At 33.1% G+C, this 25047-nt stretch overlaps 1 protein-coding gene across 3 annotated transcripts in view; it reads left to right on the top strand.

Moving 5' to 3' along the window:
- The window catches only part of LOC140441730 (acetylcholinesterase-like), a 323943-nt gene extending 300938 nt beyond the window's left edge, over positions 1 to 23005 (top strand). For all 3 annotated transcript variants that reach the window (XM_072532620.1, XM_072532619.1, XM_072532621.1), the window contains 4 exons: positions 3158 to 3461; positions 8516 to 9743; positions 14111 to 14239; positions 21351 to 23005. In XM_072532620.1, coding sequence (XP_072388721.1) covers positions 3174 to 3461; positions 8516 to 9743; positions 14111 to 14239; positions 21351 to 21967 — 2262 coding nt within the window. In that variant the 5' untranslated portion in view covers positions 3158 to 3173 and the 3' untranslated portion in view covers positions 21968 to 23005. The remainder of the gene's footprint in view (positions 1 to 3157; positions 3462 to 8515; positions 9744 to 14110; positions 14240 to 21350) is intronic.
- The last annotated feature ends 2042 nt before the right edge of the window (positions 23006 to 25047 follow it).

The raw sequence follows: 25047 nt of genomic DNA, 5'->3' as shown, positions 1-25047 counted from the left end.
CACTTGTCTGGCCAGGCAAGCGACAGTTGTTTTGAGTAGAATGGACCTCTGTAACAAGAACTTATATATGTCTCCTGCAATCGATTTTTCGGACTTAATTATTTATTAACAAATTATTCTCGAAAAGAGATCTTATTAGCGTCATTTAAAATAATATACTTTAAAGGTTTATTGTGCAAAATTAAAAAAAAATTGCCTTTTAATGGAATCGTTCACAAAGCTTTAAAATGTGGTCCTCAAAATCGGCAGGCTTTGTGTTTCAAATGTTAAAGTTTGGACGTTCGTCAAATATATATACATATATATATATATATATATATATATATATATATATATATATATATATATATATATATATATATATATATATATATATATATGTATATATATATATATATATATATATATATATATACATATTTTAAATTGACTTTAGCAATATAAAATCAAAATGGAATTATTAAGCATTTTTACACTACATGACTTAAGCTCTTATCTTATATTTTCTGTTTGTTTAAATTTGTTGTCCAACCTCTTAACAAATATCCTCGAAAAACGTTAAAATCGACTTTTTTAAGAAAGTTTAATGGTTTATTTGCATTTTATGTGGAAAGTACGTATTTTACGAAAAAAACGTAACAATATTTTTCATCTTGGAATAACTCAAATTATTAAAAAAAAGTAATTTGGAGCAAAAAACATTTTTTTAAAATTTGTTTAAAAATTGTTAACTAAATAAATCATAATAAATAAAAAATAGATTACCATGGAAAATGTTTATTAAAGAAGTATATATTATTTATAAATATTTATGTTTTATAATAAAAATTACCTCAAATATTACTAAAAAAAACTAAAAAAAAAATTGTTTAAACAAATTGGATGGTTTATTTAACAATTTAAATATTTAAATAATATACAGATAACGACATTGTTTTGTTGACTATAGGAATTAAGATTTATTCCATTTCCATCTCTAGAGTATATTTATTTATAATGCTCTAAAACTAATTTTTTGGTTATTTTTTAGCCTTAATAGCAATACAAATAAATAAGAAAGTAAATAAGTAATATGCTTTATTGTCACTGAAAATTGTACAAATTTTATCGACAAAGCTTATAACAATAAGACAAGAAAGAAAAAAAAATCAGAATAAGAATCATTTATACTTTTAAATAAAAAAACAATAAAATTCTTCCAAACTTAAACATAAAAAATACTAGCTAATTAAAAACCTACAAACTTCGTAAAATGTACCTAACAAAAATAAAAATTAGGAAAGCAGATTAATTAATTAAGGGCTCAAATATTCAACCTCCTTTTGCTAAACAGTAACCAAATCTGTCATACAGATTTCTCCTCATATTTTGGAGTAGGGCTGGTGTAATGCTTGCAGAGAAATGAAGTATTTTTGCCCTTAATTCAAATAGGTTTGTGGCCCTTTCAAACTGATGCCTATAAATGTTTTCTTTAAGAAAACTCCAAAAAAAAAAAGAAATCGTTAGGCGCTAAGTCACAGGATCTAGCGGGCCATTTAATTGTACCACGTGTACTTATCAGTCGATCAGGAAATGTTTGATTGAGGAAGTCAATAGTTTCTCCAGAGTTGTGAGCCGAACACCCATCCTGTTCTAAACTGCCGGGAGGATCTCATTCTGTAAAAGTTGTAAATATTTGGGCCCGTTTAGGTCTCCATCGATAAAAAATGGACCGACAATATGGTTGCCTAACATCCCAGTCCAAACATTTAACTTTTGCGGATGCTGCGTTCGCACTGCAACACTGAGTTGTTTATTTTTCCGAGAATAATACCTTGTAACGGATGGATTGTGTTTTTATGTAATGAAAATGAAGATTAGAAAATACAATATTTTTAAAAAAGTGTACATTTTCATTCTGTTTATCTAACACAAATTCATAAAACTCCATCCGCATAAAGTTATCTTCCGGAAACAGTTCTTGTGTTGGTTGTATCTTAAAACAGTAATACCCATTCCTTTTGAGAACTCGCTGGACAGTTCGAGCATTCACGTTAACTTCCCTAGCAATTTGTACACTATTGCAGGGTTCACTAGCTTCCACAAAAGCACAAATATCAATATCCCTGTTTTGACGCTCCTTCATTTGAAACTTTTAATGTCAATGTAACAATTACGACAATTCGTACCTACTGTGAAATGAATATAGAAGTGGAAATGTGTAACATGTCACAGCGATTGCTATTGTGTTGTATGATCAATAAAACAATGTCGTGATCTGTATATATTCGTAAAATGATTGCAATAAAAGCTAATATTTTTCGAATTTTACACATTAAGACTTTAACGTATGTTCTTTCAAATGACGCTAATAAAATATTTTAATTATTATAAACAAATCTGCTATCAATAACAAAATGGGACTCCCAAACTGTCCTAGGACAATTTTTTTTCTTTTATTTCTTTTATTTATGTTATTTTAATTGTTTATAAATCAAGAATTGGCATGTTTATAATTATTTTGCATTATATAGAATTGTTTTGTTTTAATTTTTATTAATGATATTAATAGAATAAATCTTTTTCTTTTAGAATCTGCCCGTATAATTACTATAACTATATAATTTTCTGACTTGTATTCTTATAAAAAAATTAAATTTGGGATAAATTTTGGAATAAACAAATTAAATAGCTTAACATATTTTAAGCACTACAAAATTTTTGATTTATTTTGCAACTTTCTAAGCCAAAATAAGGCTAGAAACATTTAAAAAACGCTATTTTGAAGGTTTTTATAAGGCTTATAAGTTTCTTACTCTTAAATTTGTTTCAATTGCTTCACTTTTTGTTTATAGACGAAAAAAGTAAAAATGTACTGTTTTTGGCATTAATTTGTTAATAACTAATTAAGTCCAAAAAACCGACTACAAAAACACATAGGTTTTTGTTACAGAGATCCATAGTACTCAAAACAACTATCGTTTGCCTGGCCGATTCAGTGTCACACACAGAGTACTTTTGTTGCATATTTCCCTAAATATGTAAAACCCGCTAATAACCTTTAATGGTTGATGCGGCAATTCGAAAAAAAACTTAATTGTTTCGTATACTCAAATAGAATTTGAACAGTCTGTTTTTTTAAGTTGGTAAAATATATAATCATATATTATTTTCTTAGGTTACAGAAACAGGCGATGATGTTACCTTGGACGATATATCTTCTGACAAGTCTTCTCGTCCCGCCATGTTTGCCAACTCCACATCGAGGACGTCATCATCCCTCGGAACCACACGCCGAAGCCTATCACATATCACGTGACCCCTTTGATCCTCACAGGGACTCGGAGGAGTTTAGAAGAGATGCCACTGACGATAAGCGAGAGTTTACAAGAAGAGACTCTACCGAGGAAGATCCTCTAATTATAACAACTAAAAAGGGCAAAGTAAGGGGTATGACAGTAACGGCTGCAACCGGTAAAAAGGTAGGTTGAATAAACTAAGATATGTACACTACTATATTATGTATAAAACCCAAGAGATTTATATATAACAGAAAATTTTACAACAAAATGGGTAATACTACAGGTGTACTGAGAGCTGGTTTGTCATATTAGTGTTTGAATATTTATCCTTGATTTGCTACTGTTACTTAATCTCGTAGTGGATCCACTTAATAGATTTTCCTTTATAACATGTTTATGTGTGTTGTGCTAATTTTTGTATGATATGACGTATTTTATAGAACATTTTTTCCAAGCAAGCATTTTGATTAAACCTAGCCTATGAGACTTCTTCACTTCTTAGAATAACGTTCAGGTATAAAAGTTCATTGGAGCGAGGTGTATTAATTCGTTTTTAAGCAAGAATCACTTCACTGCGCTTCAATACTCCAGACTACCTATTTCCCTCCTATAGCACTCTGATGAGCGCTAGGAGTACACTATCAGCCAAATGCTCTTCATGAGGGAGTCTTGGGTACCATTACTCCAACATGGTTCCCTAAGCGATTTAAAATTCAAGCTAGGGTGAGACACTTTATTCCTGATGTTCTCTAATGACTTATCCGCGAAACTGAAATTGCTTGTTTGGGCCTCAAGCTTCCGTTCCAGTTCGGAGACTTAATGCTCAAGGATTTGGACCCTATGTGCCCGGGTGTTTTAGTTTTTGTTGATTTTTTTGGTGGTTTGCGTCGGTTTTTGTTAGTATTTCTTGATTTTTTTGGTGGCCGAAGCCGTTTTTTATGTTTTTTGTTTGTTTTTTTATTTGTAGGATGTTCTAAAATAAAAATTTTATTAGTCGGTCCTACATGTTTTGTAGTTGTCTGCATTGATCGAACTGCGAACTATCCTCTGATTTTTAATTTATGTTTTTACTTCGGGATACAATTTTATTTTTAATCCAGTATTTGTTTTTTCGGACGTGTGTGCTTCCATCGATGGAATGCATTGTATCTTATTGTCTGTCGCAGTATGGGACTTAGGTGATTCTCCAGTTACCAAATTTCATTCTGGCTTTTTCGGTCATCATGTTGTCATCAGGTCAACAACCTTACTTGTTGCAGTTCCCTGAATAGAAGTCGTTCAGTGACGTATCTCGGTATGTTGACTGCTTCTCTTAAGCTGCTGTTATGAGCCGCTTGTATCCTCTTTGATTGTCCCCATGCGAGAGATGCATATGTTAGTATCGGTAATATCATGCTAGTTATTATTCTTATCTTCGTTTTTATTCTTAACTTGTTTCTTCTACCTGTGAGTCCTCTTCTTAACGCTTTTGCCATATTGGCTTTTTGTACTGTAGCGTCTACGTGCTTTTTGAATGTTAGTCCTTTATCCTTTATTACTCTTAGGTATTTAGCTTTGTTTTATTATGGGGTTGTTTAGCTCTGTCAGTTGTTCCTCTGGCTTTTGCTGTCTGTTTTTGAAAAGCACCGCTTTCGTTTTTTAGGAGTTTATGGCAATTTTCCATTGTATACTCCATTCTTCGAAAAAATCTGTATAGCTGAAAAAGGAAGTCGATTACATTTGATTCCAACTGAAAACGAAGAACCAGTATTTTAAAATGTTAACATTATTTTTAAACTACATAGAGACTATCCTAATGTGTAAAATATTAATTGTTTGATCATTTTTAAGCTTATAAATCAGTAACTAATGAACGATATTATTATAACTAACGATAATTCGCTACAGCTTGTATGTAAATTATCGCTAATTACTGGTTATTGAACCTATTTATTTAAAAGCTGAGAATTAAATTTGTACTATGCTGATTAATGGCCTAGCTATGTCCACGCTATATCCATTGTATCGATAAAATCGTCAACGTCCAATCACAAAACGATTTGACAGCCATAATCTGAGTAATCCGGTTATTTGCAACTGAAAAATAATACCTGCTAACTGGTTCGTTTTTATTGGATTATATATTGAAATGATATTTATCCCTAACGAAAAATTGACTAAAATTTAAAATTAAGCACATTATTATGCACTTTTATATAACAAATAGATTTTATATAGATGGATTATTAATATTATATTTGAGAAACATTAGAAGTAATTTTAGAAGTTTATAGATCGGAGAAGGAAGCTTACCCAACATTCTTCTTCTCAAAGTGCCCTCCTTTCAATGTAGGTTGGCTACTACAATTGCAAACTTTCCTCTGTTTTCGGCTGTTCAAAATTTAGCTCTGTCCATTGTCGCATGTTTCTAAGCCGTCATAGTCTTTTCGTTCCTAGTACCCTCTTTCCCTCGTACTTTCATTTCACTATAAGTTGGGCATATTGGTACTTACTATTTCAGTATTTAACATTTTATACTATAATAGACATAATATAATAGACACAATAATAGAAATATATACGCCAGACCGAGACAGCTCATGAAATGGACTGTGTCCATGAATAAAAATATTTTGCGCTTTTATTATAAAGTTACAAACCACGGTGAAGAACCGATCGGCTATCGACAAAATTTGTATAACGGGTAATTATCAGAAATAATTTTATTTCAGAGACTAGACGCAATACCATCCAAAGCAAAGGCGAACATGAGATTCATAATTAAGAGGTAGTTGTAATTCAAGTCCCTAATGAAGTACATGAGCAGATTTCTCAGGTTGTCATACAAGAAACTCAACCTGATAATACCCAGCAGGACAACAACGAGCTACGCGATAGCCTGGTAAACGAAATGACATGCGCCGTACAAGAGTTTAACGAAACAAACCCACTCAGTAAACTACCGCTATCAAGAGAACCCACCGCTACCACCTCTTGTAAGAAACTAGGTGCGTTGTTACAAATTGTGAACGCTGAAGTCCTATTTAATTATGTCGTAGAAGCCCATACATTGGAATATATGCATACGCTGATTTACTATGCAGCAACAGCAATCGCTAATGTTATGGGCATTAAGATCAGAACACGACAGGTTACTAATATCGAAAGGACAGATAGTAGAGTTGCACCTTGGGAAAAACGGCTGCTAAGCAAAATTGAATCAATACGTTGAGACATTGGTCAAATCACGGAATATTTTCGAGGAACAACAACTAGAACAGTAATCAGAAGAGCTAAAAAAATAATAACCACCGCAAGATACTTACAATATGACCCAAAAAACAACAAAGCACAACAGTGCCTGGATAGATTCAAATAAAAACTCTCCATTTATTCGGGATTCGGGCCAACTAAGGAAATACAAAAATTAGTAACAAACGAAAATCCGACAATATGCTTTTTGAAAATGCCAAAAAGACGATCAATCGGAAACTCAACTCTACTGTAGAAAATGTCAATAAACCGTACCTAAGCTAGCGGAAAGGCAAGGTGGACGAAGGAAGTTATTCCTGATGTAAGGTGGGAATGTAAGTTCAGGAAACTGGACTACTTCCTGACTCAGTTTCTGACCGGACATAGTAGTTTTCGCACCTTCAGAAATAGAATAGGCAAATCTGCCTCGGCATACTGTACTGTTTGTGGGGTACCGGACGCTCCCGCCCACATTTTTAGCTGCCAGAGATGGGCCATAAGAGGGGAGATTTCGAGAGGCGAATGCGTTTCGAGCTGGATAAAAGAAACATGGTAAACATAATGTTGAGAGGAGAGAAAGAATGGAGAGAAGTACACTGTCTGATTTCTGGGGTGATAATGAAGAAAAAGGAGCAGGAGGTCAGAGGAGATTGAACCAGGGATCTGAAATTTATGGTTATTATTATTAATCAGTTTATAGATTAACGACTAAAATATTTTCTGATTTACGGTAATAGGTATGGTTATTTATAAATTTTTAGTTTTTTATTTTAGTTGTTCATTGAGTGGCAAGATCACCTCTCTCGAACGGTGGTTAAGGTTTTAACCGGAACGCGGTTAATCCGGCACTACCCTGGAGTCTTCTAGGTTAGTATCTTACTCGGCCAAAAGATGCCAGGGTGTCTTGCTACGTGACGAAATCCACGACTTTTGGAAAAATCTACTTTTCACACCAGCTGCCTTTAACATCAATGCTGGATGAATCGAAAGTACTACGCACAAATGTCATCATTACGTTACTACTCTCTACGAACCCTTCACTACTAAAGAAGTTTCAATTATTATTAAAGAGCTTCATAGCTATAAATCTCCTGGACCAGATGAACTTCTGATTTAGGAAGTTCTGGAGTGTTTATGAACGTTATTCAGGATTAATTAATCGTACTATTTTTAATCCGCAGGAAATACAATCTTTCCTAACCCAGGGAACAACTTATTTAATACCAAAGGATCAAAATAACGCCCAAGATCCAACAAAGTACCGTCCAATTACGTGTCTTTTCACTTTGTATAAATTGGTCACATCCTTTGTAGCCGAGCGTATCTACCAACATTGTGCTCTAAACAATATTATAAAGCTTCAACAGAAAGTATGCGCTAATAGTTCCATGGGCTGTAAAGAACAACTTATCATCGACTCTGTTGTGATGTCGTTATTGAATTTTCTTTTGACTAAATAGTTTTTGAGAGGCGAATCTCAAAAGTTGAGGTTAATATATGACAGTTCTTCTTGTAGTGGAATTGTAAATGTGGTCATCGTTCTATTAAGTAAACTGAACTTTTTTTGTTGTAAGAAGTAGAATCCTTTAAATAGACATTATTATCAGTTAATGTATGAACAATTTTGGAAAAACCTTTATAGAGATGAGTCATTCTACAATAAAAGTACAATTATTTGAATATAAACTAAACAAACAAAATCTACTAATGTAAGTATTTTGACAAGAATGTTGCAATAAAATATTAAGAAAAAGAAAATTATGAATACAATAGTGTATAGTATAAATTTTAAATTTAAATTTAAAATGTTTTATTTAAAGTTGCGATAAGGTTTTATGGTCACTTAAAACAGATATTGCAGTACTTTGCTCCAGCTTTGACTCTAATTCATTATTTTGTTTTTAATTGCGTCCATACATCCAAAAGATTTTTAAACAGACAGATTTTTTTAATTATGATTATAATTTTAATTATATGATCTACCAATAATTCTTATTTTTTAGGTGGATGCATGGTTAGGAATTCCCTATGCCCAGAAGCCAATTGGAAATTTAAGATTTCGTCACCCACGCCCAATAGAGAAATGGGAGGGTGTTCTAAATACTACCGAACAACCCAACTCATGTGTACAAATCATAGATACCGTATTTGGTAATTTTGCGGGTTCTAATATGTGGAATCCAAATACACCTTTAAATGAGGACTGTCTGTATATAAATGTAGTGGTGCCGAAACCGCGACCTACGAATGCTGCTGTAATGGTTTGGATATTTGGTGGGGGATTTTACTCGGGTACAAATACTTTAGAAGTCTACGACCATAATATTATAGTCTCGGAAGAAAATATTATATTATGTTCTATGCAATACCGCGTCGCTTCCTTAGGGTTCCTATACTTTGGTACTTCCGATGTTCCGGGCAATGCCGGTATGTTTGACCAAATGATGGCACTACAATGGATTAAGGATAATATTGCTTCGTTTGGTGGAAATCCTAACAATATTACTTTATTTGGTGAATCTGCAGGAGCTGTATCAGTATCCCTTCACCTTCTTTCGCCATTATCTAGAAATTTATTTTCGCAAGCTATAATGCAGAGTGGTAGTCCTACTGCTCCTTGGTCGATAATCTCAAGAGAAGAAAGTATCCTTAGAGGTCTTAGATTAGCAGAAGCTGTCAGTTGTCCTCACGATAGAAATGATTTAAGCTCAGTTATCGACTGCCTTAAGAAGAAAGACCCCATTGAACTTGTCAACAACGAATGGGGCACATTAGGGATATGTGAGTTTCCCTTTGTGCCTGTCATTGATGGAGCATTTTTAGATGAGCATCCAGTAAGAGCTCTAGCCAACAAAAATTTCAAGAAAACTAATATATTACTCGGTTCCAACACAGAAGAAGGAAACTATTTTATTATATACTACTTGACAGAATTGTTCCGTAATGAAGAAAATGTTTACGTGAACAGACAAGAATTTTTGCGTGCTGTTACCGAACTTAATCCTTACGTTAACGCGGTAGCAAGACAAGCCATTATTTTTGAGTACACTGATTGGTTGAATCCAGAAGACTCTGTAAGCAACCGAAATGCACTAGACAAAATGGTGGGAGATTATCAGTTTACTTGCAATGTTAATGAGCTGGCTCATCGATATGCAGAAACTGGTAATAATGTATATATGTATTATTACAAGCACAGAAGTGTATCTAATCCTTGGCCTTCTTGGACAGGTTAGTACTTTCGTATAGATATAATCATATAACCTAATATTAACCCATCAAAGCCTGAATTAATTTTTTTTGTAAAACTGGTGGTTTTTTGTTCAGTTTAGTTTAGGAAAAATACAAATAAGCAGAAAAACGTATTAAATTTTATTTGTTTATCGAACATATGACATTACAAACTGTGACCATATGGTAACACTAGGTCAAAATACTATAAAAATATTATAAGATTTACTCTTTATGAAATATGGCAAAGCTTCAATGCAGAGTCCAATATCGCATTTCTCACACTGAACACTATCGTACCTAATGTTGTCAGAGATAAACTATTTCTACTTGTTGTTGGTCTACCAGGTCTAATGGGAAGAATTTTTAATTTGGTAAGGTAAGTAGTCGCGATTTCACGTCGAAGAGTCAAATTAGTTGTCGGTCTTCCTGAACAATTATAAAGTATTCACGCATTTTGCACCGCAGCATCAATTAACCATGTAAGTATAGACCAATACCATTTCTTAATACGAATACTACAATCCTCATCCATTCTATCAGAGCCTCCCATAAACTTGTTATACATTCCAACAACATGTGGGCTTGGAACTTGGACGACTTTTTTTTCAGAATGTGAATAACGTTTTACTTGTTGAATAGAATGCACACCATATGAAGTTGATGCCATTGTTACGATGGCATTATCCATCCATCTTGTCAACATAATACCATCTTTGTCAATTTTTGAAACCAAATAACCTTGAGTTTGTTTGGATATAGTTGTTTTATTAGCAAGTGGAACATCTTGTGGTATTCTGTTCTCTTTTATTGTTCCTATGACACCATATCCTTTTTCTTTAAAATACACCATTAAATTGAATCCAGTAAAAAGGTTATCTACATGGATTTGGTAACGCAGCTTTTGTTGTGGCAAAGTGTCCAACATCGAGACACGGGGAGCGGCTGCATTTCCAAATGCAAGTTGGTAAAGATCGTTGGAATTGGTACTTTTCCCTTGATATATCTCAAAATTCACAAGGTAACTAGTCTCGGAATTAAGGCACCATACTTTATAACCGCATCTTATCGGTTTTTACCTAATGAATTGTTTACAATTATGGCGGCCGTAATATTTCACCATCGACTCATCATAATTCATATTTTCAATTGGTTGGTAATATTTGAGAAAAATACTCTCTAATTTTTTGATTACTGGTCTCAATTTCCACATTTTATCATTTAAATCCATTTCCGTATTATCAGCACAGTGCATGAAACGTATTATTTGGATAAACTTGTCACGACACATTGCATCCATCACCATTTTATTGGAAATGTCTGCTCCATTGTCCCAATAAAACCTTTTTCCAGGAAGACAATTGTATCCAAACACAATCAAAATACCCAAAAAGCATCATGTGAGCTCGTCCAAGATAATCTTCGGATCAGGACAATTCACAAAAAGAGCGTATTTTCTGGTTTCGTCTAAAATATGGCCTAGCATTTCGAAAAATAACTCAAATAAATCTGTAGGGCTCATATTTTTAAATTGTGAGTAGTCTGCTTTGGGAAAGTCAGATGTTTTACAAAATCTCCACCAATACAGGTTCTTTTAGTACACTTTTTTCCCTTTAGTGATTTCAAAAAACTAGTATTAGGTTCTGTATGAAGTGGTGAAATAAGTGGTGTTTGCTCGTCTTCCATCTCATTAAAAACACTAGTCTCTTCTGGTGCATCATCAAAATAATCTGGCTCGGCTGCTGCTAATAATTGTCTTCGGGACAGGTTATCCAAAAATCCACCATTATCCTCGTCATCCGAATCTTCATCAGTCAAAACATTTGGATCAGGTGGACTTATATATGTCAGTTGCATATACCATATCCAGGAGTTCCTGGAGCGTCAAACCTCTCCAGTAAATAAACAAATAATTAGATCTCTTATTAACCTAGTGTGACCATTTGGTAACAGTCTGATTCAGTCTCATGTAATTTTTTTGTTAATGAGCCAGGTTACCTGCAATATTTTTTATGTTATAACCTACTTCCTTAACTATATCAATAATTATTTAAATTGCCGGAAAGTCTTAATAGTAAACTAATACAACTACTTACTCAAATCTCGGTTCCATAATTTGCACATTCGTCAATACGCATGAAATCATACAACTACACTATTCTTTCGCTCCAAACTGTGGAATGTAACACTGTAACAAATTGAACACACTGACATCTAGTAACGAAAAGTTAAACTGCGGATAGATTTCTAGCGTTAACTTGAGCTACAATTAACATTAAATGATGGCGTGTTTTCGTAACCAAGTGGTCACACAAGGCTTTGATGGGTTAAAATTCAGTACATACGGAAATTATTTTAACATTCGGTAATTTACTGAGGCTTTATTAAATTTTCGACTACGAATATCAAGGATATGGCAGCCTTTATTCATTTTTATTTATATTGTGAACCACTTTTTAATTTTAAAGTGAGATAATATTTTGTTATTAACTGGAAGATACAATCAAAAAAGAGTATTTCAATTATATGCGATAACCTTCAGTTATCATATAATATGTTGGTGGTAACGTGATGGTAACGATTTAACTAACTTAAAATATTGATATCTAATTGACATTAAAATTTAATTCAGTAAAATTAAAATAATTATGGACAAAAATATTTCATGTACATTATTATTATCATAACGGGTAGGTGGTCAAAGAAGAACCCGACACAAGAAAATAAACACGAAAATTTTTGAAAAAATGTATTTATTTTTCCACAGACCTTAAAATAGTTATTAACTGCTGCATAATTTAGACCACTGAGTCAGCCATTTTTTTTCAAGTTTTCCGAGGGGGCGTTTTTAAATAATCCGAGGGGGCTGAATCTGGCGAATATGGTCATAAGAGAGAATTCAATAAAATTGGGTCATTAAAATAACTGATCCTTGAGTTGGTGTATTGTCTTAATGAAACAACACTTTCTTCTTAGCCAAATGCGGCCGTTTTGGCTTGATTTCTTTACTCAAATGTTGCAATAATTTCGCGTAAAACTCGCAGTTGTTAGTTTTTCCTTTGTTAAGATAGTCGATGAAAATTATTTCACGGCATGATCTTGCCTGCAGATGAAACAGTCTTCGCCTTCTTTGGAGCTGGTTGTCCCTTTTGAGTCCACTGTTTTTGTAACACACTGTATATCATAAAAAGTTCCTAGAAGCCTTTGAATTTTTATTTCGAATTGTGCCTAAAAATCTTCGAAGAGAAGCACTTTAGGAATTGCGTCTCAAAATCTTAAAGAGATTAAACGTAAGCTAATTGTTTATTTACATTAATCTAAATTCATCAAGTGTAAGGAAAGGTTTATGCGGTAAATAAATAGAATAATTTGTATTACTCATAGGAATGGGAATCTGTCATAAATTATATATTCTCTATTAACCTTTTTGTTTGTCTGAGCTTTTGCTCTATTTATAGTCTAGGGGCCTAGAGGGGGGGGTTAAGTATTTAAGTATGCACTTTTATGTCCCCTTAATACCTTGACGTTTTTTATATTTTTCGGTGCGTAGGTATATTATATATTTTGAGGGTAGCAGGCTGAAAATCCGTCAGATAATTTATTATTAACAATTTAATTGTTTAAATGATTGTATCTCCTAAACTATATATATTTAATTTTACCATAATGAAAATTGTTCCTTTTGAAAAAATGAACAAAATGGCGTTTGGTAAACTATAATTCGATTCTTAGAGCCGGAGTTATTACAAATTTCTTAAAAAACATTAACAAAATAGTCATTCGATGGGGTTTTAATCAGTATAACTCAGTTTTTATGCGTGCGAATAACTTTTAAACCCCCTCATTTACAAGTAATTGTTTCAGCTTTTAAAAAATTTGCACAACTACTTGATCTTTATTAATAAAAAAGCATGTACTTATATGTGTTGGCACACCTATAAGTACTTGTTAAAGCTTCTGGTTAAAATTGTTGATAACTAAAACTCCCAGTATAAAAGTATAAAAGTTTTATTTAAAAATCCTTTATAAAGGGCATAATTAAAAAGAACCTTTAGAGCTACATCACAGAATGTTTTCGGGCTGAAAAGCCCATAATCAGTGTATTATTACCAGGTGTACATGAATCAAGCTACTAAATATCTGGGTAAGAACCCTTAAAATGGTACAAAATTTATTATGTGTTACATTTTTGTTGAAAAGATGATGTGATGTTAAGGTATTTAACAGATACCCTACATGATAACGTAAGACTCACAATAGGCGTTGTTACCGACCCTCAGACAATGTCTGATGGGTTCTAGTTGCCATCTCGTTTAGTAAATTAATTTATAGTTTTTGTAATTTATTAAAAAATTTACTTTATTCAGGTGTGATGCATGCCGATGAAATAAATTATGTCTTTGGTGAGCCGTTGAATCCAACTAAAAGCTACACCGCTCAAGAAGTTGATCTCAGTAAACGTATTATGCGATATTGGGCCAATTTCGCTAAAACAGGTAATTATTCTTACATAAATTTTAATTTTAACAGCTGTTATCTTATGTATTTTGGATTCAGAATTTGGTTCACAAATATCCTTGTGAACTAAATTTTGTATTTCAGTTGTATTTCAGTGTATATATATATATATATATATATATATATATATATATATATATATATATATATATATATATATATCATCATCATCATCATCATGTGCAGCTTTATCAACCGTTTCCAATTACGGTGCAGCCTCCCTTATTTCAAAGTTATTCTATGTTCTTATTATTATTCGACGATGTCTTAGTTATACGTTGTTGTAATAATTTGCGCTCATTTGCGCCCATATTTTTCTATTTTGTGCTATTCGAGACCACGTTGTTCCTGTTAATTTTCTAATATCATAATCCCATCTGAGATTTGGGCGCCTCTTTGGTCTCTTAGCGTTCCTGGGGTACCACATAGTTGTTCTAGTGGTCCATCTGTTATCTGTTCTTCTTGCCATATGTCCTGCCCATTGCCATTTCAGGAATTTTATTCTTTGGATTACATCAGTCACCTGGGTTTGCCTCCGTATCCATTCAATTCTTTTACGATCCCTCTTTGTTATCCCTAGCATACATCTTTCCATTGCTCTTTGAGTTACTTGGAGTTTCGACGTTATTTCTCTCTTTAATATCCAAGTTTCACATCCATATGTCAAGACGGGTAATATGCATTGATCAAATACTCTCTTCTTGAGGTATAGTGGCATTTTGGACTTGAAGACTATGGAATTTCGTCCAAATGCTGACCACGCTTGTTTTATTCGTCTGTTGATTTCCGGAAGTAGTGATCCCGATTTATGTATGAGCTGTCCCAGGTATATGTATTCATCTACTACTTCTAGCGAGGTTTCATTAATTTTTATTTCCACGTTGGCGATCAGATCATTGCACATTATTTTAGTCTTTGCTAGGTTCATTTTTAGGCCTACCTCATTGCTGGCTGTATTAAGGTCATTAATTTGCAGTTGTAATTCTTCAGGACTTCTAGCAATTAGAATGATGTCATCAGCGAATCTAAGATGGTTTAGGTATTCTCCATCTATACATAGACCTTGGTTGTTCCAGTCTAATTTCCGGAAGATATTTTCTAAGGTTGCAGTGAAGAGCTTAGGGGATATGGTGTCTCCTTGTCGGACTCCTTTCTGAGTGGGAAATTCTGGGGTATTTTCATATATGCTTACTCTAGCTGTGGCCTCTTTGTATATATTTGCTAGCGTTTCGACATATGGTTTATCTACTCCTTGGTCGACAAGAGCTTCTATGACTGCTCTTGGGTATACGGAGTCAAATGCTTTCTCGAAGTCTATGAATGCTAGCGCCAGTGGTAGATCATATTCTTTTGTTCTGCTCATTACTTCCCTTAATGTTTGAATATGATCTATTGTGCTGAAGCCACTTCTAAAGCCTGCTTGCTCTCGGGGTTGTGCAGCGTCAAGTGTGTTTTGTATTCTGTTGTTAATGATTTTGGTGAATACCTTGTATATCACAGGTAGCAAGCTGATCGGTCTATAATTTCTAATGTCTTCCTTGCTACCTTTCTTGTGAATAAGGATTATGTTGGCTGAATTCCACTTTTTTGGAATATGTCTCGATTTTAGGCAGTCTGTGTATATTTTTGCTAGGATTTTCCAAGTTGTTTTACCAGCAATCTTTAGAAGTTCGGCTGTAACACCGTCATTACATATATATATATATATATATATATATATATATATATATATATATATATATATATATATATATATATATTAAAATATTGCAGTGCATGTCATTAACTTATAACTGCATCTGTACAAATTAACCAATATCACCTCTAATTAATAATAATTAACTTCCTAATAGTTATTCCACACTGCAGCATAACATCAAACAACAATAATATCATCTGTAGTAGACTATATGCAGGTTTGCCAACTTGCTATTTTAGTGCAGAATAGTACCTCAGTCACTGACTTGGGTCCTTTTTTGTAGTAAACAAAAAGTACGCCATATGATTTCTCTATTATAATAGAAAGAATCGGGTCTGTTTCTAAAATAAACGATGTGTCTACCATTATAATAACTGAATTGACTCTTGGACAAAACAGGATAGCTAACATTATTTGACTCATAACTATTTGAATATTCTGTTGATATCTACTTCTTCTTAACCGTAACTTCTTCATTGATCACTTCCTATGTTTAAGTATAGTTACGCCTAAAGAGTTGGACAATAACATATAAAAAGTCAATTTTTTAAATGACAAAGTATCCCCTTTTGTCCACCTGATCGGGTTTTTGAATGTGAATAAAGACAATATTCAAGTTAAATATATTGACTTGAAAAATAAAACATTATTCATATAACATTAATAATATTAAATAAATTTGTAGTTTAAAACCGACAAAAGCCGCATAAGTATGGCTCACCATCATTCTCTACCACTGCGCAAGCTTGGTGAGCAAAAAGTCGACATTGCTCATACATTACCCAACCATGATCTGAATTTGATTTGGAATACAGTTCCGAGCAATAAATGCAAACTTCGTCTGCGTCTTTATCATCTGAACTGCTATCCGTTTTGTTTCTTTTTCTTCTTTCTTTTCCTAATTTTTGGAACATATTTCTTATTTTGTCCTTTGCCTTTTCAATTTTATTTTTCTTCCGTGTTTAGTTTTGGTTTCTTGATGGGCTTTTCACCTATAGTCCTCTCCAGTTCTTCTTTATAAGGTGTTGAGGTTAACACAGCTGTTTCTCCTCTCCTTTTATCATTAGGGTTAATTATTTTTTCTACGTGAGGAAGGGCAACTAGTTTTTTTGGAGTGACAGAAATTTATTGACAAAGTACGAACAAGAGGGCATAGAACTTGTTACAAGAAAGAGGAAGAGAAGTAATATGACAATTATCCTTATTTTAAAGCACCGTAGGAGATTTTTGTGGTGTAAAAGTATTGGAGAATTGTCACTTTCTGCATCACCATCAACTTGGTTTTGTAATAATGGTGGTGTACGAGGTGGAGAGCGCCGATTATTTTCTACAACGTGACCAATCATCAGATCGTTCATCGGTGTTTCTGTGGTTTCAACTGGTTCAACCATTCAGTCTTCAAAAAATTCTGGATTGAAAGGTTGAATGCGTCTTTCTAAACCCATTTACAGCGGTTTAAACGCTAGCAGCTTTCATATATGCGCTTCCGAAAAGTTTTCCCATTTGGGAGACTGTGATTTGTCGACCTGGATGTTGTTGCATCCATTTTTGAACTTATGAAGTATAATAAGTGATGAGTGATTACATGAAACTGACGTTTAGAGGCTGCAATCGATGTGTAGTATGCGGAGGGAAGCACAACATTACAGCACCAATATCTCTAGCTTTCACCATGACGTCAATATATTTTGTGTGGGTCGTATGTCCAAAATTAAAAGAACAGGATGTTCTTTGGAGTGTTTTGAAAACTCAATAAAATGACTAAACCTATTAAAAAAAAAAAAAAATTTTGCATCCATCCTGACGAATGATAGAAAGCTTTACTGCCAGGTGGAGCATCATCTAGCACCTCAATTTGTGCTCTGGACCTGAAAAAAAATAAAAGTAGTCGGATTAAATACACCAGAAGCACTCACGCAAATTTCCACAGTAACAAGAACACCACGTTCAGCTAAAGATATACACCCAACTTGCCTTTTCCCAGGCAATGATAAACATTTCGATCTTTTCTTTGGCACAGTCATTATACCCGTTTTGTCAACGTTGTGAATCCGTTGGGGTGGTATTTTATATTTATCAAGCACGCCAGTAAGCAAGAAAATATTTTTTTACAGCAGGCCTATTAAAACCAGTGGCTCTAGCTAGAGATGTTGGCGCAGGGGTACGAAGTTTAACGGTTGGATGTCTTTTTAGAAAGCTGTATAACCAAGCTTTGCCAGCAACTCCTCCTCTTGTTCCGCTGTAAAAACCGGTCTGTGACTCCCTATTCCTTTCTTTGGTGAATTTTCTCGTTCGAGAGTTCCATTTTTAATTTTTTTTACTCTGGCTTCAAGAGTTGTTCGAGGTACCCCAAATTCTTTAGAAGCCTTAAGATAACCCATTCTTTTGCCAAGAACCTCTTCCACTGATTGGCCCATACTTTCCTCATTCCAAGACTGCCGATCACTGTTTCTTTTATATTTTCCCATCTTTTATTAACCCTAAAAAAAATTAAATTTAGTATGCTTGTTAAAAAGTATCTAAGTTTTGGTTAGACAAAACGGGATAGTATCCATTTTTATCCAACTACTCGGTATCCCATTTTGCCCAACTAAACACTGAATAATGTTTTGAAATTTTTAACAAAAAAAAAAGAGTTATTATAATCACAAATATCGCAAAACACACTCAAATTGCATAGAAAAACATAAAAAATACTCATCGCAATTTATTTTGTTGATTTAAACTTAATAATGCTTAACTAACTACGTATAAAACTAATTAGCATAACCTTACTTTTTTAAACTAGCATTTGCCACAAGCTACAATAATCTCTTACTTCATCTATTATCGCTGATGTCTGCTACATGTCCTGCAAATCTTCAGCCCTGATATTTTTTCTATGTTGTCTTGTATTCCTTTTTTTCTGCAAATCTCTTCGTTTTTAACGCTGTCTGTTTCTTGATCTTTCCATTTTCCTCTGTGCAATTCTCAGTTTATTAGCATTCTTTTTAGTGCGCGTTATTGTGTCGGCTCTATATATTATAACGGAAGCACTCATTGATATATATATATATATACAAGGATTTCCACAGTTTTCACTGTATTCCTTCACTCAACCGTTTTCTCCAATTTTTCCTGTTTAGCCAGTCCCCTTCCTGTAGGTTTCTTCTACTCATTGCTTCGTCCACCTCATCTCTGAAAGATCTTCGGGGTCTGCCTCTCTTTCTTCTTCCTATCGGGCTCCACTCTGTTATTCTATTTATCCACCGATTTTGGTCTGCTCTTCTGACATGTCCGTACCATGTTAATCTCTTCTGTTCGATGTAGTCTATTATGTCGGAGTTCATTCCCATTCTCCTCTTAATCTCCATGTTATTTATTCTGTCTCTTCTTGTTACTCTGCAGCTTCTCCTTAGTAATTTCATCTCTGTTGCTCTTATTTTGTTTTTGGTTTTCTTATTTATTGTCCAATTTTCACACCCATAAGTGAGGATACTTCTTGTCATGGTATTATATATTTTTTTCTTTGTTTTCATGCTGATGTTCTTATCCCATAGTACCGGGTTCACTTTTCGTATGCAGTCTCTTGTTTGTCCTAGTCTATTTTTTATCTCTTCCTTCGTTGTTCCTTTGTTTGATATTATGAAGCCTAAATACTTATACTTGTCTGTTCCTTTGATTTGTTTACCTTCGTCTATTTCCAGCTGTTTTATTTCTGTATTCTCCGTTGTTAGGTATTCAGTTTTCTTTAGGTTTATTTCCATCCCATTTTTTGTATATTCCTGCTCCAGTTTTCTCATCATAAAACTGAGGTCATCCTCGTCTTGTGCGATCACTATTTGGTCGTCGGCAAAACTTAGCGTATATAGATATTCGTTCCTTACTGGTATACCCATTCCTTCGCACTTTCTTTTTCATGGTTTCAGGGTTTTTTCCAGGAATATTTTGAACAGGTTGGGGGATGTGGAGCAACCCTGTAGTAGTCCCTTTGTCGTCTTAAATGGCCTGCATATTCTATTGCCCGTTTTGATAGCTACTTCGTTATTCTTGTAGAGTGCTTTTACCGCGTTTATTAAACTTCGTGGAACTTCGATGTCTTCCATTGCTTCCCATAGCTTGGTTCTAGGTATTGAGTCATATGCCTTCTTAAGATCAACAAAAGCCAGATGGACGGATCTATTTTTGGCCATTCTTTTTTCTATTAGTTGTTCGACCGTGTAAATGTGATCTAAGCATGCTTTCCCCGCTGTGAAACCTGCCTGGTCTTCTCCGATTTTATCTTGTATATATATTTCTAATTTTTCCTTTATGGTCTTTCCATACAGTCTGCCTATAGACGATATAATGCTGATTCCCCGATAGTTTTCGCAGTTTTTTCTATTTCCTTTCTTGTATATTGATGTCATATATGCTTGGGTCCATTCTGCCGGTAAGTCTTCTCCATTCAGTGCTCTCTCAAACATTTTATGTATCATACGGAATAACTTTTTCGATCCGTTTTTTATCAATTCATTTGGTATTCCGCCGGGACCTTCTGCTTTTTTGTTCTTTAAAGTTTTGATCGTTCTTTTTACCTCAACTAGGCTTAATTCGATTTCGTCATGTGTGTAGATTTCTATTCCGTCTATTTCTGATTGTTTGAATTCGGGGCGGTCTTCGGTTAGCAATTTTTTATAGTATTCTTGCCATTCGTTTTCTTTGATTTGACCGATCTTGATTTTCTCTGTCTTATTTCTTTGGAGCGACTTTAAGATGCGCCATGACTCTGAATTTCTCGTTCTTCCTATGTGCTGTTCTATCTCTGTGCATGTTTTTTCCCATCTTTCATTTTTTTCATTTGCTACTTTTCTTTTCACTTCTTTATTTTTTTTTTCTGTATAGTTCCAAGTCCTCATAGTTTTTTGTGTTCAGGTATTTTATATGAAGTTCTTTTTTCTCTTTTCTGCATGTTAGTGTTAATTTCGTAGTTTGTTGGGTGTATTTTTGGTCCACTTCTCCAAGAGCTTCTAGGGCTGCTGTCTTCATGCAGGTTTTTATGTGTTCGTATGTTTGTTCTAATGATTCATACCGAAACTCTTCTAGCTTTTGGTCCAATCTTCGCTTATATAGGTCTTTTATTGAGTCTTCTTCTAATAAATTGATTTTGAATTTCTTTTCTTGTGTTGAGCACGTATTGACGGGTGTAGCCGGAGCCGTAACTTGGTCAGACTCTCCCTGGGTCCTTTTGTATACCTTTTTCTTAAGGCTCTTAGTAATTTCACTATTGAATGCGTCCTTCAATCTGCCGTATGTATGCATGCTTGTATATTTATATTCACCTAGTAGGTGTAATTCCATATAAAATTAGTATTAACTGTTTTAAGCTGAATTTGTCAATATTATTAAATGTATTCTTTGTTTTCTATTAGGTAACCCCAGTTTAAGTCCGAACGGCGTCTGGACACCGACTTTCTGGCCATTGCACACAACATATGGAAGAGAGTATCTTACCTTAGACGTCAATTCAACAGCGACCGGTAGGGGGCCCAGACTAAAGCAGTGTGCCTTTTGGAAAAAGTACCTACCTCAGCTGCAGCAGATGACGGGTGAGTTAATAGAAAAAGCAGAGAGGTTTTCAGTGCAGAATGAATATTATATGGAGTTATATAAAACGAATGGACGGAGAAACAATATTACTAACATACCTGCAAGCTGTACAATTGAAATCGTATCGGAGAATACAACCCAAACGACTACTATTGAGCCTTACGCTGAAACTGTTGAAAATATAATTGAAATAGAAAATAATTTTAGTGAATCTGAAAACGTTACAGCCGTTGCAGCAACTATTACAACAACTAACTCAATTTATGTCTCTACAGAAAAACAGTTTGAAAATAGCAGTGAGAGCAATTTAAAAAATTTAAGCAATATTGTAAACGAAAGTACAAATAAAAAACTACTAGAACATAATTTAGATCTTACTAATGTAGGTTTTAATTCTAATAAAGACCATATAAAAAATAAGACTGTTGACTATACATAAATATATCAATTTTATTATGTTTATTTGTCGTTTATACTAAAGCCAACTACTTTTTTCTATAGCATCCTGTATTTTTAATAAAGAACTGTCTATTGATAATATGTAAAAAATGCTTTATATGCTAGAAAACCGTTACAAAAATTAGATAAATTCTTTCTTCACTATTGATTTTGCTGTTCACATCTAAGATTCTAGTGAGTTCAAAAAAATTGAATTTTAAATAGTTTATTAAAAAGGGCGTAGCCGGATAAAAATGTCAAAACTGCTCCAGCGGAAACTTTGATTAGACCCATGGTTCGTAGACTTACTACTTAGACTTAGACTTAGTAAGTCTACGAACCATGGAAAAGACCCCCAATTTTAAGGTACTGTTCAGCATCACAAAAAATGAAGTTTTGTCAGATTTTAGCTTCAAATATTGACAAATAACCTCAAAATAACCTCAAATTTTATATTTTTGATGCCAAACAATACCCCAAAATTTGGGGTCAAGTTACCACTAGGACAATTTTGACATTCTTATCCGGCTGTACCCTATCTTATGAGATATACCTTGTAATGTCATGAGATGTCCAAAGAGAAGAAATTATTGTTTTAGAGGAGCAGGGAATATTAAAGAGAAATATCACTGTAGGTGGGGGTTACGTAATGAGTTGTTTCAAAAACGTATGCAAGATTTCTTGAGTTAACAACTTTCAAAAATAGGTAAAGGGAAAGGCGTAAAAAAGTTACTTTTGAATTGCAAATTGCACTTTACAAATGCAATTTGAATTGACAATTGCAAAAAAACAAGGATAATGATAAAGGCAAAGCTGACAAAACCCTAGCAATGACAACGGACACGGTTTGAAAAATTGAAGCTTGGAACATGAGGTAAATAAATAGAACTAGTAGAGAAGTTTGAAGCTGCAGAATTAAGTATACTAATAATATCATAGACCAAGAAAAAAGAACAAGAAGTGTAAAAATGGAAAATATTCATACACTAATATATAGCGGAGTATCAGATGATAAAAGAGCAGCGGTAGTTGTAGGTTGTATAAATATGAGAGACTGGAAAAACAGATATACTTCTGGAAAGCATGTTCAGAGAGAATATTACTAATAAAAATAAATGATAATGAGTGTAGCAGTAATAATACTATTATAGTAATATATGGACTAAATAAAGATGATAACGCACAAAGCAAAGTTAAATTTTGGAAAAAGTTAACGTTTGCAACAGAAGCAAACGTTAAGTTTCCTCAAGAGGAAAAATATACATTGCAGGAAATTTCAACAGTAAGGTAAAAAGAAAAGACGAAATTTCCACTAGACATATAGGATCATATGGAGAAATGACCAGAAATAAAAACTGAAGGAGATTGCTAGAATTTTGCACTTTAAACATTATGACAATAACTAATATATTTTCTAAATACAAGGAAATCCACATGTATACTAGAAAAGTAAAGATTCGAAATGAAAAATCCATAATTGACTATATACTAGTTGAAAGCAATGATATAAAACAATATTACATGGTAGTAACAAAGATACGACAAGAAATAAAAAGGAAACAAAAGACTAGTGCAGAAAAGAAAAATCAATTATAAAAGAGACGATAAAAACATAAAAGCTAAGAAATAAAGAAATGTCAAAAATATTTGAGAAAAAAGTCAATGAAAAACTTGGAACAAGAAAAGAAACAGAAAAAAATAATGATAAAAACAACCAATAAAACAACTACAAGGACCTGCTACTGGAACTAACGAAGTATGCGAAACAAGTAAAAAAGTCCCAACACAGAAACAGACAGCATGGTGGTCCGAAGAAATAAAAAAGCAAGTAAAAGTGAAGAAAAATGTATCGAAACAATATCTGAAAGACAAAACAAATGAGAAGTTCAATACATATAAAAATAAAAGAAAAAAGGTAAAAAGATTAGTAAAATCAGCAAAGAAAGTCAATTGGAAAAAGTTCGCAGATAAAATGAAAGAAGATAGCAAAAGTAACCAAAAGCTATTCTACAGAACCCTAAGGACGATAGGAACACAAAAAATCATGAGATATACAGAACGAACGAGCAGTTCGAAGAACTGCTAACGGATATAAACTAAGACGACAGTAATAAAGAACAAAATAATATTTTGGAAAATGATACAGAAAACTCAATAAATGAGGAAGAAAGAGAAGACGCAATAAAAGTCTGGAAGCGTGGAAAAGCTCCTGGAGTAGATAAATAATAACAGAAATTATAAAAAACATGGGTAAAAATGGAGAACAAATATCACTAAAAGTAGTAAATAAAATATGGAGATATACCGGTAGATTGGAAGTGTTACTAATAATACACATATACAAAAAAGGGGAAAGAGGAGAAAATCTTATAACTACAGAGGATTGAGTTGCTATGTACGTGTATGAAACTCTTAGAGAAAATAATAAACAAACGATTAAGGACAGTGACAAAACCCACATTAGGTAAAATTCAAAATTTATATAAAATTATTTTTATAATATAAATTTTTCACTTTAATAAATATGTATAAAATATATTATTGCCGCTTTAAAAAGAAAAAAGCAATATTTTTATAATATACTGAAAAAGAAAAAAGTAGTTTGTGTCTAACATGTTTCTTTTTATTTCGATTTTTCACATCATATTTTTATTTTGTAAACAGTATTTCTGTTATTATTAGGTTTAAAAACAATGTTTTATTTATTTTGATTGTAATTGTTTAGTCATCATCACATCACTTATTTTGTAAATGCATGTTTCAGCTTATTGCACTTTATGATTTGTAAAGAATAATAAATTATTTTAGAGAATTAAATTGTTTTGATTTATTTCGATTTTGGTTGCTTTATATTGATTTATGTAGTACTTGTTTTACTCGCACAATATATTTCAATTAAAATGTTAAATACTAAATACGTCAAAATGTCAAAAGTACACAATTTTTTTTTTTTCATTTCTAGGTACATTTTTTTGATTGGATTTTAAAAAGTGACATATCGATATAATGCCTCATTAATCAGCAATGAATTTATCTTAATTTTAAGTTTCAGTTTAATATGATTTCCCTATGATAAAATAA

This window comes from Diabrotica undecimpunctata, chromosome 5, assembly GCF_040954645.1.
Source record: "Diabrotica undecimpunctata isolate CICGRU chromosome 5, icDiaUnde3, whole genome shotgun sequence".
In the NCBI taxonomy this organism is placed as follows: domain Eukaryota; kingdom Metazoa; phylum Arthropoda; class Insecta; order Coleoptera; family Chrysomelidae; genus Diabrotica; species Diabrotica undecimpunctata.
This window is presented reverse-complemented; position numbering and strand designations above follow the sequence as displayed.